Source organism: Phlebotomus papatasi, chromosome 3 (assembly GCF_024763615.1).
Source record: "Phlebotomus papatasi isolate M1 chromosome 3, Ppap_2.1, whole genome shotgun sequence".
In the NCBI taxonomy this organism is placed as follows: domain Eukaryota; kingdom Metazoa; phylum Arthropoda; class Insecta; order Diptera; family Psychodidae; genus Phlebotomus; species Phlebotomus papatasi.
The window spans coordinates 56632328-56646493 of record NC_077224.1 but is presented as its reverse complement, the minus strand read 5'-3'; the positions used below and the strand labels follow the sequence as shown (position 1 = coordinate 56646493).

The following is a 14166-nucleotide window of genomic DNA, read 5'->3' as shown; positions in this document are numbered from 1 at the left end:
CAATAAAAGAAATAAAACGCGAATAACAGAGCAAAAGCAGTTCAGTCTCCTCTGTGAATTAGAATTCTCCGTAGAAATTCCTTTGGATTTTGCACGATGATTTCTTTGATGGGGCCTCAGAGTAAAGGAATATTTTCGTCAAAATTGTCACTTTTTTACAGTGTTAACTTCAGTGTGGTGGAAAAGCAACAAAAATTTTTATTTTCCAAATGTATAAAATGTGCTCAAAATCATAATGTTAAAACCAATAAAGTCCTTTTTGACGTACTTGAGTGTTTTCGGGTAAGTGGGACGATACAGTGGCTGGTGGCCAGGAGTGTGGGTGTGCGTGGAGGGCCCAAGAGAAATATCCTTGTGCAAATTTCTAGGACATCTGTAAATATGGACGAATGTGACGATGAGACGCCCATAGAGACGGAAAAAGTGATCGAATACGAGGATATTGGGGAGGATCCACTCTCAGATCCACTAGCTCTGGATGAGAGTAGTCATAGTGGTCGTGGTGCACAGAATTGTACAGTTACGATACCCGTCGTTGAAGAGGAGGAAGAGGAGAAGGATGTGGTGGAGGTTGCTAAAGAGACAGTTGATCAGCAGCAGCAGGAAGAGGATAATATCCTCTTTGTGGACATTGAAGAGATCCAGAATGCTGGATGTGAGGAACAGGTAAGTGTTGGGATGGGAAAATGTTCCGGGGGGAATTATTGAAAAGGTTCGTCTTGTTTCGATGAAGACACTGCCGGAGGAGGAGCCTGTGGTAAATAGTGGGCAGGAGGATATTGAAGCTAGGAGTGAGGGTTCAGATTCGGGTTTAGGGCCAGAATCAGCTGCTAATCCTGCACTAGTTCAGCCACCGCAGCCACAGAGGAGTGCCCTGAAGAGGAGATCTTCAGAGGCAGCAGATGGGGCCAAACGATGCAGGCGGAGTATTCAATTTGAGAAGGTGACTGTGTACTATTTCCCCCGGACGCAGGGTTTCGTCTGTGTACCATCGCAGGGTGGTTGTACACTGGGTATGAGCTTCAATCACAGCGACGTTAGGACTTTTTCACTCAGTGAAGCTGCAGAGCAGCGACGGATGCAGCATCAGCAGCGTCTACAGGAGCTCAATCAGAGGCAATCTTCCAGTGATGACACAGACAGCGACGATGAACCGAGTGAAAGTGCTTCAGATGCCGATACTGAGAGCTACGGACTCCTGCAGACGGTCACCATGAAGCAGCGACGGGCGCTCCTCAAAGCTTCCGGTGTACAAAATATTGATCCCATCGAGAAGAAGGAATGCAGCCTCATTCGCACCTCGCGGGAATCCTGCGGTTGCAACTGCCGTGGATACTGTGATCCGGAGACGTGCTCGTGCAGTGAATCAGGGATTAGGTGTCAAGTGGATAGGCCAAATTTTCCATGTGGATGTACTCGAGGTGGCTGTGCAAATCCCATGGGTCGTATTGAATTCAATCCCGAAAGGGTTAGGGAGCACTTCAATGATACCATAATGATGCTGGAGCTGGAGAGGGAAGAGCTTGGTGGTGGACAGGAGGAAGCCGGAACATCTGAATGGCTACCGCAGCTCAGTGAAGTACCAACAGAGACTGATGCCCTAGATTACTATGGCAAGGAGCAGTATATCATACCACCAACATTGCCCAGTTCTCTCGATCTCCAATATCGCGATGGCATTGGGGAGTTTCTGGAGGAGCAGCAATTGTACAATTTTGACCAGAGCACGGTACCAAAGCTACCAATACCATGCTACAATTCAAATTATCTGCCTCAACCCGAATACCATTTGCCAACGAATTCCTACGCCAGTCCACCACTTCTCATGCCCAGTCTCTACGAGGAGCGCTATCCAGACTTTAGCACAGCTCCCAGTCTTACCTCCCACCCTAGCACAATCGTTAGCCATTTACCACAACAGCCCGAAGACACTTCCAGCGGCACAACACCGCCCATATGAGAAGATGTCACTTTTTGGAGATTTTGCTCCCACGCTTAAACCTGCCTCACCGATGTAAGATCTGAGGTGAGTTCAGTTCTACTATTTCTATTAATTACTTTCAGTTAACTTTCCTTAAAATACTCTTAATATCGTGAATGGGGTCTGTACACTGAGAAAAAAAGGGGGTGACATTAACTTTTTTTTCCTAATAACTTTAACACTTTTTAGGTGTAGAAATTATCAACATTTTTTAATGTTAATTTTACACCTTTTTAAGGGTAAAATTAACACAAAAAAGGGTTACTTTAACCCCTAATACACCTAAAAAGCATAATATTTACACCGATTTCGGATCAATAATGCAGGGTAAAATTAACATTTCCGGAATGTTATTATAACTTTTTCGGATTTCTCTTAGTGTAGAGATGCGATTCCTTCACTGAGAGAAATCCGAAAAAGTTAAAATAACATTCCGGAATTGTTTATTTTACCCTGCATTATTGATCCGAAATCGGTGTAAATATAATGCCTTTTAGGAGTGTTAGAGGTTAAAGTTGCCCTTTCTTATATTAATTTTACCCTCAAAAAGGTGTAAAATTAACATTAAAAAATGTTTATGTATTTTTACATCTAAAAAGGGTTAAAATTATGAGGGAAAAAAGTTAATCGCAGCCCCGTTATTTTCTCAGTGTTTATTGCAAATTTGGATTGTGACAAACTCGAACGATATTTATACATAAAATAATGCAAATTTCGTTTAATAATTCTTAAAGTGTATGAAACATATTATCGTTATTAATGAGGACAATTGGATAAGAAATGCATAAATGTTTCTGAAAATCTTTAAAGTCGATTATCTCGGAAAATATGCGAGATAGAGGCCTAAAACTTTACATCCATTTAGAGCCTCGGACTTGATATGTGAAAAATTTTACTTGATTTTTTTCCGCGAAAAAATTCGCGACCCGAGAATATCCGCGAAAAAATTCGGGGCCCGCGAAAATCCGCGAAAAAATTCGGGCCCCGCGAAAATCCGCGAAAAAATTCGGGCCCCGCGAAAATCCACGAAAAAATTCGCTCCTCGCGAAAATCCGCGAAAAAATACGCGCCACGCGAAAATCCACGAAAAAATATGAGCCACGCGAAAATTGGCGAAATAACCCCTCCCGCTAACGGTTTTGAATCGGTAATTAACCGGTTCATAACCGATAAATAATTTTTATACAAAAATCAATTAAATTACTTCTTAGGTGTATTTTGGGAAATATTTTGAGTTTATAAGTCGGTTCAAATCGGTTGACGACAAACGGTAAATGATGTGAAAGTACTTTTGACGTATAGCATCTAAGTCACGAAGTTCGAGCATTTCGCAAAGCCTAGGACGCTTTGCCACCTCTTTTTATCAGAAATTTAATCAACATTAAACCTACCGAGCGTTTTTGATCGATTTTCCTAGCTGCCTTGATCAAATGACACTCAACAAATTTTTCTTGGAAAAGAGGAAAAAAATAAAATTTCAACAGTGAAAAATATGTTACATACATATTTTAAGAAATTCATAAAATTTGATAGTGACTTTGTACTGTTTATGTGGTTTATGTGTTAATTTTAAAAAGTTTTTAAATCGATCAATTTGACCGATCTTTGTAGGTTTAGTGTTAAATTAGTACGCCTAAGGTTCCTAAGCTATTTTGGATGATCTTTTGAGTAATACATAAAATGGTTTAAATCGGTTATGAATCTGTGAACGGCAGTAAATGACGAGAAAGTACTTTTGATGTATAGTATCTAAATCACGAGTTCGAGCATTTCGCAAAGAATAGAACGCCTTGCCACTCCTTTTTTATGACTATTTGTTTTCTCTAAAGCCATTCTTAATACATTTTAAAATGAATAAAAATATAGATATAGCTTTGGGTAATATTTCGGCCACCGGATTTCGGATATTTCGGATTCTTTTAGTTCTTTGCCTTTCCGGAATTCTTCCAGTTTCTTTCACATCATCTCGTCCGAACGACATTTTTTGTTTTTTTTTTGCAATAGCCTCTGTAGAGTATGCGAAAATTGAAAATTCATGGATATTTGAGGAACAAAAGTGGTGGCCGAAATTGCAAGCTTGCCGAAATTTCGTAGTTCCCCTAAATATTTATAACCATTTACATTCTTTGAAGAACAGTACAATTAATGGTCCAGTTACGTTTAAAGTCCGGCATTCATTTAACCCTTTAAGGACGATTGGAACACCGGTGTCCCATAAAGAAAATAATTTTTCCTGACTACCTAAAGGTATTTTTTTTGTTATATCTGTACATAATTGTAAAGTACAAGGTTGAAAGAATCTAGAATATTTTTTTGCAAGTCTCTAACTATTTGCTATTTAGTAAATATTAAAGCTCAAAAATCGCGAATTTTTAATTTCTCAAATTCATAATTGATTTTATTTATTTTTTATACTTCCAATTTTTTTTCAAGCAAAAGCCTTTTGGCAATATAAATTACAATGCTCATACGTAATATTTTTCATTAAAACGAAAAATATTATTCAATGGTATTGTCAGAAAAATTACTTAAATTTTTGGGCTATTTTTGTCCCTATCGTTCATAGAAGCACAAAATACACTGAATCAGATTCTGTTGGACTTTCCATGGTTAGATGTGAGACTTATCATTGATTATGTTTCTCAGTTTAATTTTTATAGTTGATTTTCAGTCCGTAAAAATTGTCTCGTCTTTAAAGGGTTAAACTAGTTATGCTCCAGAGCTGTGCAGGCCGTGCGAAATTCGAATTTGAAATATTACCATTAACTCTTTCACCTCTTTTGCTACTCCGTGTACGTGTACTCAAACAAAGTATGGATACTCTGAGAAAAACATTTTTTTCACTTATTTAAAACTGATAAAGAACCAATTCTTGTAAATGATTGCAATCTATAAGGATGTTAAAATCTGCATTTTTTTATGTTTTTGAGCAAAAAATGGTGAAATTAGGATGTAACATATGATTCTGTAAAGATTTAGTGGCATTTACGTAAATCGTTAAAGTTAATATAATTCTATAATAATAATCTCTTTATGACCAATGCGTTTTCTAAATCATTAAGTTCATATTAAGTTTTCGTTTATTAAATTCGAAACTATTAGGAGTAAGTCCAAATTTTCGAAATAACCTTTATACTTGACTCCATTTTTTACGTATTACGAGAAAATTTACTTTAAATTTCTTTAAAAGGATTTCTTTAATCCCATTTCTTAAATATCTAATTGTGATTTTTCAGTTGGACGTTAAGTTGTTTTCTGCGATAGCTAAACTTTCGTTGTTATCATCTGGATTCCAAAGTTTTCGTCAACATCTGCTACTGTTTTAAGTCTTCAAAGGACAGCTTAATTTCATTTCATCTAATAATAGAATAGGCATTCATTAATATTTTCAATTAAAAAAAAAAGTAATAATAAAAGATTTTACATGAACTCTCGAAAAAGTTCAACTGGACATATAATACAGGCATAAAGTAAAATTAGAAAATTCAGCATAATACATTTTTGAAAAAAAATTAAAATTGAATTAAAAAAAAAGAAAGAGAAAAATCTTTGCATACAATTGAATAGATTCGTTGCAGGGCTATTTAATATTTATATTTACGTTTATTTATTTAGTTTATTTTTTTGCAATATTGAAATATTGAACATTATTAAATACCCAAAAGACTTTTGAAAAACATATATTGCAAACCAAATAATATTTTTAATTATTTTAGCATTTTTGCCCATATTAAAAAAATATTATGCTGAATATTTGAAGAATAAGACAAAAGACATTTTTCCCTTTAAAAAGAATATGTATAAATAATTTTCAAATCAAAGGAATAGTTTTTTAGATTTCGTTTTTTATGGCGCTGGCAGACCTTTTCAATTTAGTAAAATTCAATCGCTTCAAATTTTAACCTCTTACTCTTTCAAACTGAAATATGATATGTTTGTCTCTTTCTATCAAATGAAAATTGAAATTTCAATTTAATTTTCAATTTAAATTTTAATGGCGCTGGCACACCTTTTCAATTTAGTGAAATTCAATCGATTGAAATTTTACCTCTCTTACTCTTTCAAACTGAAATCAGATATAGCTGTCTCTTTCTGTCAAATGAAAATTGAAATTTCAATTTCATTTTCAATTTCAATTTTAAATTTAATTTGACAGAAAAGAGACAGTTTTATCTGATTTCAATTTGAAAGAGTAAGAGGTAAAATTTCAATCGACTGAATTTCACTCAAGTGAAAAGGTGTGCCAGCGCCATAAATTTCATTTTACAGAAAGAGACAGCTGTATCTGATCTCAGTTTGAAAGAGTAAGAGAGGTAATATTTCAATCGATTGAATTTCACTAAATTGAAAAGGTGTGCCAGCACCATTAAGAATTAAAAACACCTTTTAAATGAATCCTTTTGAAGATTGAATAACACTTTTGCCCACTTTGCAAATACTCAGAGATAATGACAATATGTTCCCGAGTTTTTCTATATTGATCTTATAAGTCCATTGATTTGGATGATCTCCGTGAATTCTTGTTTTTTTTTAAGTTCTTCTTATTTTTTGTAAATGACTGTTTTAGAAGCAGAAATTGTAAGAAGAATATTGTACATTTGTTTTATCTTAGTTAAGAAATTATTATTAAAACTATTGAGCAGTGTTTGGATAATTGTGTAAAAAATTATTATATATGTAGAAAAATGAAGGAAATAACACTGATCATCAAAAGATAAAAAAAAAATAATACGTATCATGATTTATTCATGGACGAAAACAAGTATGAAAAGAACATTAAAATAAAAGAAAAAAGAAAAACATTTTGTAGGGAGAAATAGCAATTAAAATTTCAGAGTATTTTCTAAAATGTCTTTAATACGCCACAAAAAGAAAATTCCACAAAAGTAAAATGACTAGAAATACTTTGACGAAGGAGCAATGTTGAGAAGAGAACTCGAGACTAGTTGGGTTGCTCTGGGGGATTCTGGAGCAACTGCTGAAGCTTAGCAGCAGCTGGAAAAGAGGCCAAATCGAGTGGAGCTGCTCCTGTGGTACTCTGAATGTAGGCCAGAAGGCGACGCATCTCCTCCAGGGCATTTTGCTGCATCAGGATGTAGTTCTTGGCTAGCAGTAGAGTGGCAATCTTGGACAGCTTTCTCACAGAAGGCGAATGGGCGTATGGAATAACACTGCGAAGTTCATCCAGAGCATCGTTCAAATCGTGCATTCTTCGGCGTTCTCTGGAGAAATAATCAATTTTGGTCAATGAAAAGCCAGAAAGATGTGAAATATTTAAAAAGATTTGTACAACTGTAACTAAAAGTGAAAATGTCTAAAATGGTAAGTAAAAAGTAACATTTCAAGTTAGAACTGCAATGTAGACCGTTAAACAAGATCATTAAAATTATTGAAATATTGGGGATCTCAGTGGTGCAATAGGCAAAACCATTTGCTCTTGGGTGAATATAACAGCAATATAACATGATTATAGTAAGGTGGGGTAACTGGATCGTTTTCCGAAGAGTGCTACTTAAACGCTTGTTTTTGGACTGACCAAATTCTTTTTTACTTCTTCTAAATCCATAGAATTATTCACTGTTTCATTCAGAAACATAATATAAAAAAAATATTAAAAATATTAACCCTTTAACGACGAGACACTTTTTACGAATTGAAAATCAACAATAAAATTTAAACTGAGAAACATAATCAATGATAAGTCTTACATCTAACCTTGGAAAGTCCAACAGAGTCTGATTCTGTGTATTTTTTACCACTATGAACAATAGGGACAAAAATAGCCCAAAAATGTAAGTAATTTTTCTGCCAATACCAATGACTAATATTTTTCGCTTTAATGAAAAATATTACATATGAGTATTGTAGTTTTTATTGCCAAAAGGGTTTTGCTTAAAAAAAATTGGAAGTATAAAAAAAAAAATAAAATCAGTTATAAATTTGAGAATTTGAAAATTCGCCATTTTTGAGCTTAAATATTTACTACATAGCAAATAGCTAGAGACTTGCAAAAAATATTCTAGATTCCTTCAACCTTTTACTTTACAATTATGTACAGACATAAAAAAATAACTTTAGGTAGTCAGGAAAAATTATTTTCTTTATGGGACACCGGTGTTCCAATCGTCCTTAAAGGGTTAAAGAAAATTTATAAAATAAATACTGAAATAAGTCAGCATGCAGTAACTGGATCGCCTTTTCGCTAATTCACTTTTAATTAAACCTTTGGATTTAAAATACTTTTTTTCACAAGGATAAAACAATAAATGTTTTCAATCAACCAACTGTCATTAGCAAAAATATCACTGTTAGAAAATTTCTAGTGAAGAACCCAGCTGACACAATATTGAAATGAGTCCATTACACTCACTTATTTAATGAATAGAAATATTATTTTTGCTTTTTCTCAAACTTGAATAGTTGTATTATGTTACTGAAGTGACTATATTATGGAAATAAAAATAAAAATATTATTTTAAGTGGATTAGTCATAAACGATCCAGATAGCGAAGTGCCCGGATTAGCACACTTGACTGTACATTGTAACAAATATCTCGATCCGATTAATAATAATAATAACTGAAATCTTGAGTTTGATAAAATATGCTCGTAAATCGCATAACTTACTAAAAAGTTCAGAAAATTTGTATTTTTTCACAAATATTACTTGTGACATGATCACTTATTCGTAATTTTTTGTTTCTCTGGCAAAAATTAACGAACATTTTTCTGTGTGTTTACGAACATTTACGAACAAATGTTAACTGCTCGTTGAGTAGTGTCTATTCTACAGGGTGGCTGAAAAAATTAAACAAACTAAAGCGCTATTATATTATCCTCATTTCTTGTTCAACTGTTTTGAAATAAAGAAAAAATGGTAGTAAATACATCAAAATTTTAGGGTTTTGTTCAATACGATCTTATTTTGACTTAATTATGATCTTAAGTCTGTTGGAAGTGCTATAGCAGTTTGCACGAATGTCAGCCTTCTGAATGTCCTGCTATTCACGAGGAAGGGCTGCCTTCAGCTCATTGATACTTTGCTATACTTTTCAGTTCTAACATTGACCAACAAAGTGCCTCTTTTGGAGAAGTCAAACGATTTTAATGTGTTTTAATGTAAAGTAGTGCAGTATTAACAGATCTAAAAGGTAATTAATAAATAAGATATAGTAAAGTTCGTGAAGTTAAAGAATATTCTAAAATTTTTATTAAAAAAAATTATTGGAGAGATTACTCAGAGTAGATTCATCTATATATTAGCCAAAAACTAAATTTCCTACCAATCAGTAAAGTTAAACTCATACTTGAACGAAGGATGTTTTGTTTCATGGGTTATAACTTGTTTCACAATAGTTACAAGACATGGTTTAAAATACTTACGTAAAAAATGGTATTTTTGTATATAAAATTCTCCCAAAAATACAAATTTTAGTTTTTTGTAAATCCTACGTTTAAGGACTAGTTTAAATCTGCTTACAGGAAACTTTTGGTTTTTGATGTCTAAGGATTTTACTTTGAGTATCTTATCCACCAAAATGTAATATTTAAAATATTTATATAAAAACTTCAGAAAATGTAGCTTTATGTTGTACTTTTTAAGAGCTTGAATGGAATGATTTTTTTATGTTGAGAAAAAATTACAGAAAATATATTGTTTTTTTTAGTCTTCTTGACCCATGCAATCCCGATTAAGGTTCTTATTGAATAGAAGATTTTCTGAAAACAAATCATATTCTTATTTCTTCATTTTCCCTGCAATTTTCCATACTTTTTTTTTAAATCCTTGAATATCTTTTATATCCATGAAAAATTAATTGTAGGGTGTTGAGTTAAATTGGTCAAATCAAATAATATTCGGAATAAATATTTTTGATCAATAAATTAACAGATTAGACAGTAAAAACAAAAATTATAAATAATTCGCAATGTTCAGTAAAAATTTCAATTTTGGTCATCTAGGTAAAGTGGCCTTGCTCGAGCGATTCCTCATCTAGACCAGTAGGCTTATTTATTCAATTTATTTATATTTGCTATAATATTTTGCGTATGATCTAACATTAATAGGTCAATCATTCCATGAATAATACGAACCAGTGACAAATTCATAGAAATTGACGAAATTGACCATGAAACATTCAAAACTGACCCACCAGTCGAGTCGAGGAACCTGGTCGAAAGAGGGTACTTTACCTTATATACTAAAAAATGATCAGGAATCTCTTTAAATAAAACCGAAAATGCCAAGATGTTTTATAATTTTTTAATTTTCCCTTTTCCACGAGTGTTTAATTACTTTTCAGCATTTACAATTTATGGTCTGTCTTTTATTTATATATTTACAAAATTTAATTTCATGTTTACTGACCAATTTCTAAGAAGTAATATTTGGTATTAAATAATCTTCAAAGTATCCTAGAATTGTACTTTTAGTGATTTATTACTTTTTTATAAAAAAAAAAAACAAATTTGCAAATCGGGTGAGACCGAAAATCCGCGGTGTTCGGAAATCTATGTCTTACCCTATTACACAATAAGATTAAAATAAATTAATATTCTTTTCAACAATTAATTTAAGTTAATTCATTAATTTTGCCCTTGTTCGCGTTCCCTTACTGTGTTATCACACTTGCACATTAAAATTTTAATATGATTCACATTAATTGTCACTGATGAGAGTCCAAATGTGTAATTTGTGTGTTTGAATAATTTTATATTCAAAATTTGATTTATTTGTTGATAAAAAGGTAAACTTGGCCCGCAAAATTTGATATAAATTGATTTATAGCATTAATGCGAAAAATTAATGCGATTTTCTCTTTAATTTTTTAATGTGAAAAATATTTATGCTTTAGGTAAATTTAAACTTATTTTTGCAGGACAAGTCCACTTCTTTATCAATAAATAGAAAAACCCCAAATATTAAGTGACTCAAAGACACAAATAATATATTTGGACGCTCACAACCGACAATTAATGTGAATCACATTAAAATTTTAATGTGCAAGTGTAATAACGCCGTTATGTGGATAATGGTTTAAATTTTCTTTGTTTCTACTTTGTCACGATTTTATTAAACGCAACTTAATAACTTTACTGATTTTTTGCATAATATTTTAATATTTAACCATCAAATCATTAAATTTGTTGTGGATATTTCTTAGAAAATTAGTATTGAACAAGCATTGATAGGAAGGAATCCTCACCTGGCATTGATGTTCAGACGGACAGTCTTTCCCTGTCGATTCTTGGGCTTGGCGCCCGGTGGTCCAGGCGGTCCGGGAATCCCACTGGATCCCCTCTCAGAAGTTCCACTTGGTCGATTTTCATCCGCATTCTGCTGCTGGTGCATTGACGAGCCAGGATGAGAGCCATGAGCATAGAATCCGCCCAATCCAACAGCACCCAAAGGAGTCCTTCGTCCTGGAACACTCTGAGGGGGACTCCCACTTGGTTCTGCCACCGCGGGTAGCGCTGGTGCGCCCAAATGGAAATTATAGGGCTGATGCGTGTCCATAGATCCTGGAAATCAACCTAAGGTGAAAATTTGAAAGGTAAAAATAGAAAACCGAGAAGAATTACACTGAAAATTGTCCAAATACTCACTCTCTTTTTCACTCTGAGCGTCTCAGGAAAATTGTTTTGGCACTCTCATTGATTATGATTCACAGGACCAATTCAACCACAAATACAGAGACATTGAATCTGCACAGGAGCAGGATTCACTCAGACAGTGAGACGCCCTCGAGATTTCACCCCAATTCGCTTCTGCCACAATTCTCTCGCTCTCTGTACATAAGCATCTCTCTATGTAAAGTAACAGTGAAAGAATCCCTTCGTCTGACTCCTCATCAACCCCGGCAAAAAAAAAACATCCCTACTTGCTCGCTCTCGCACACTTTTACCCCCTCTCTGACCAGGAGATTTCCTTTTTGAAGCCACACAGCACAAATTAATGCCGAGGAAAAATCCCACGACACCATAGATAAAAAAATATACCCACAATCTTTGACCTGAAAAGGTTCAGGAAATTTGATAAAAATCCCTCTATCACCGGACACAGAATCTCCGGCAAAAAAATTCCCCCAAGGATCCCAAAGCCATAAAGTCCCCCGAGAAGGACAAATCAATGAGATCTGGCCAGATGGAAAAGGGCCCAGTAATCACTAGGAAAATTGCTAAAAAAAAGGGAGAGGGTGGTGAAAAAAACAGCAAGAGCTGAGGACAAAGGACTCTTGCCTCAATAGACGCGCGAACAGATGCGCTCCTGGATGGTGATTTGGGCGCGTTGGCATGGTTACCAAATGGATTTAATACACTGTAAATCATCGATGATTTTAATTATAGTGGCACAGCCCAACGAGATAATACGTGATTGGAGTTTAGAGGCCATTCTCTCGTACAAAGTCAGATCACTATCATCACATTAATATTCAATAACACTTGGGGATACACACATCCCTTTTCACTTTCTCACAGCCTAGTACCATATCCTTTTTCTTCTGCCTCCACCATCTATAGGGAGTTACCCGGGTCACAGAGATGCTTATCGATCCAGGACATCTCCCATAAAAGTATTAGCAATATACATTTTCCTTAAGAGCTTCCGAAAGATTCTCACTGAGGCTTTGCATGAAATAAATATAAATTAAAAAAAAAGAAAGATAAGCCTTGGTTAGCTTATAAATACAGAGATTTTTTTTTGTAATTCAAGGAAAAATGTGCGAATATTCGATTTGGAGTGCATGCTGATAGCACTAAAGATGTATTTTCTAAAAAGAAATATATTCATCTCTGATCGCTTTCCATCAATTTTGCAAAGAAAATTGTTGAAAGATGTTCATTAGAAATTATGGGGATATTTGTTATAGGAATCATCCCAAGTAGCACAGCATTACTATAGACATAAAAGTATTAGGTCACAAAGACGTTACTTTAACGTTTTTAGTGCTACGTCAGCAAAATTATTAAACTTTATTATAAGCCTTATCAAAAATAAGTTATCATGTCACTCTTGACCTCATATTTCTTCTTAACGGATTATCCACTTTCAGTCATATGACTGTCAAGTGATACTCATATATGACTATTGGTCTCTACATTTTTTGAAAGGTTTTCGTCGTCTTTTTGACTGATTTTTTGATATTTCGCAAACGGACTGAAAATCATCAGATCGGTTGCCTCTATTTTTGTATTCCCGGCATTCTGTAGTCCCAAATGACGGATTCCTGATGCATAGCCTCAATAAATTTGGCCAGCATCTCATTTGACCACGAAATCCTAGAAGTTTATGAAGGAATATATAAAATGTAGATCGAACACATTTTTGTTTAGATTTTTTCTTACTTATCTTCTTGACCGATATTTTTTAAAGTCTTTTGTCCTTTCTCTATTTCGTTCGCGATAAATAATAGGTATTGGAACTACTTTTTATAACAATTTAATCACGAATAAACTGATGGGAAAATTGTGGCTCAGAAACTACCCGAATGACTGCAATAAAGTGTTATCCGATGAAAATTTAATGAGCAAATTTTGTCCATTATTTTGCTCATTAATATCAATCGTATTTATGCTATTTTAATCTATTTAAACCAATTTTTGTGATCCGAGTCTACTTTTTCATCACTGAATGAATCAATTTCTAAAAGCTCTTGACAAAAATTGCACATTTGTAGACATATCAGCAACAATTAATTTGAATCACATTAAAATTTTAATGTGAAATTCTCTAGTGTGATACCACGGTAACACTTGGTAGAACCGTAAACAAAAGTGTCACGGATGGACCAACTGATACTCTTGATCAGATTTCAGAAACTATTTTAAACACTTTTACTTTTATGTTAACGTACAGTGCTGTAGAGTCTTTTCTGCTCTCTGACCTTTAGTCTTCTTCGTCACTATGAGGTCTTTCTAAGAGTTAAAGTAATACACAAAACTTGATGAAATTTCCGTCGTTTGAATTAGTTTTTACTACTTGGGTTGCTTTGTAATTAGAACACCTCTAGTCTAGCAAGGTAGAACGATCAGTATTTTTTATAATATTTTATTTTAACTGCGAAATTTATGCAAAAGATTCAAATTCACTCAGCCACTACAATAAAGTCATCTGAAACTCAGATTATGATTAAGACGGGGGCCCGTGATTATTTTTTGCTAAAACTCTTGTAATCAGCTTATTA

General features: G+C 33.9%; 2 protein-coding genes across 2 annotated transcripts; one reads left to right on the top strand and one right to left on the bottom strand.

Moving 5' to 3' along the window:
• The first annotated feature begins 143 nt into the window (after window positions 1–143).
• Window positions 144–6830, top strand: LOC129806914 (cysteine/serine-rich nuclear protein 1). The gene is made up of 4 exons (XM_055855769.1): window positions 144–282; window positions 369–666; window positions 734–2026; window positions 5218–6830. The coding sequence occupies exons 1-3, from the start codon at window positions 236–238 to the stop codon at window positions 1958–1960; spliced, it is 1572 nt and encodes a 523-aa protein (XP_055711744.1). The 5' UTR covers window positions 144–235; the 3' UTR covers window positions 1961–2026; window positions 5218–6830.
• On the bottom strand, window positions 6820–12595 carry LOC129806944 (class E basic helix-loop-helix protein 22). Its single transcript, XM_055855823.1, has 3 exons — window positions 11588–12595; window positions 11188–11515; window positions 6820–7203 (listed from the first exon to the last, which is right to left on the bottom strand). The coding sequence occupies exons 2-3, from the start codon at window positions 11496–11498 to the stop codon at window positions 6924–6926; spliced, it is 591 nt and encodes a 196-aa protein (XP_055711798.1). The 5' UTR covers window positions 11499–11515; window positions 11588–12595; the 3' UTR covers window positions 6820–6923.
• Between the last annotated feature and the right edge of the window lie 1571 nt (window positions 12596–14166).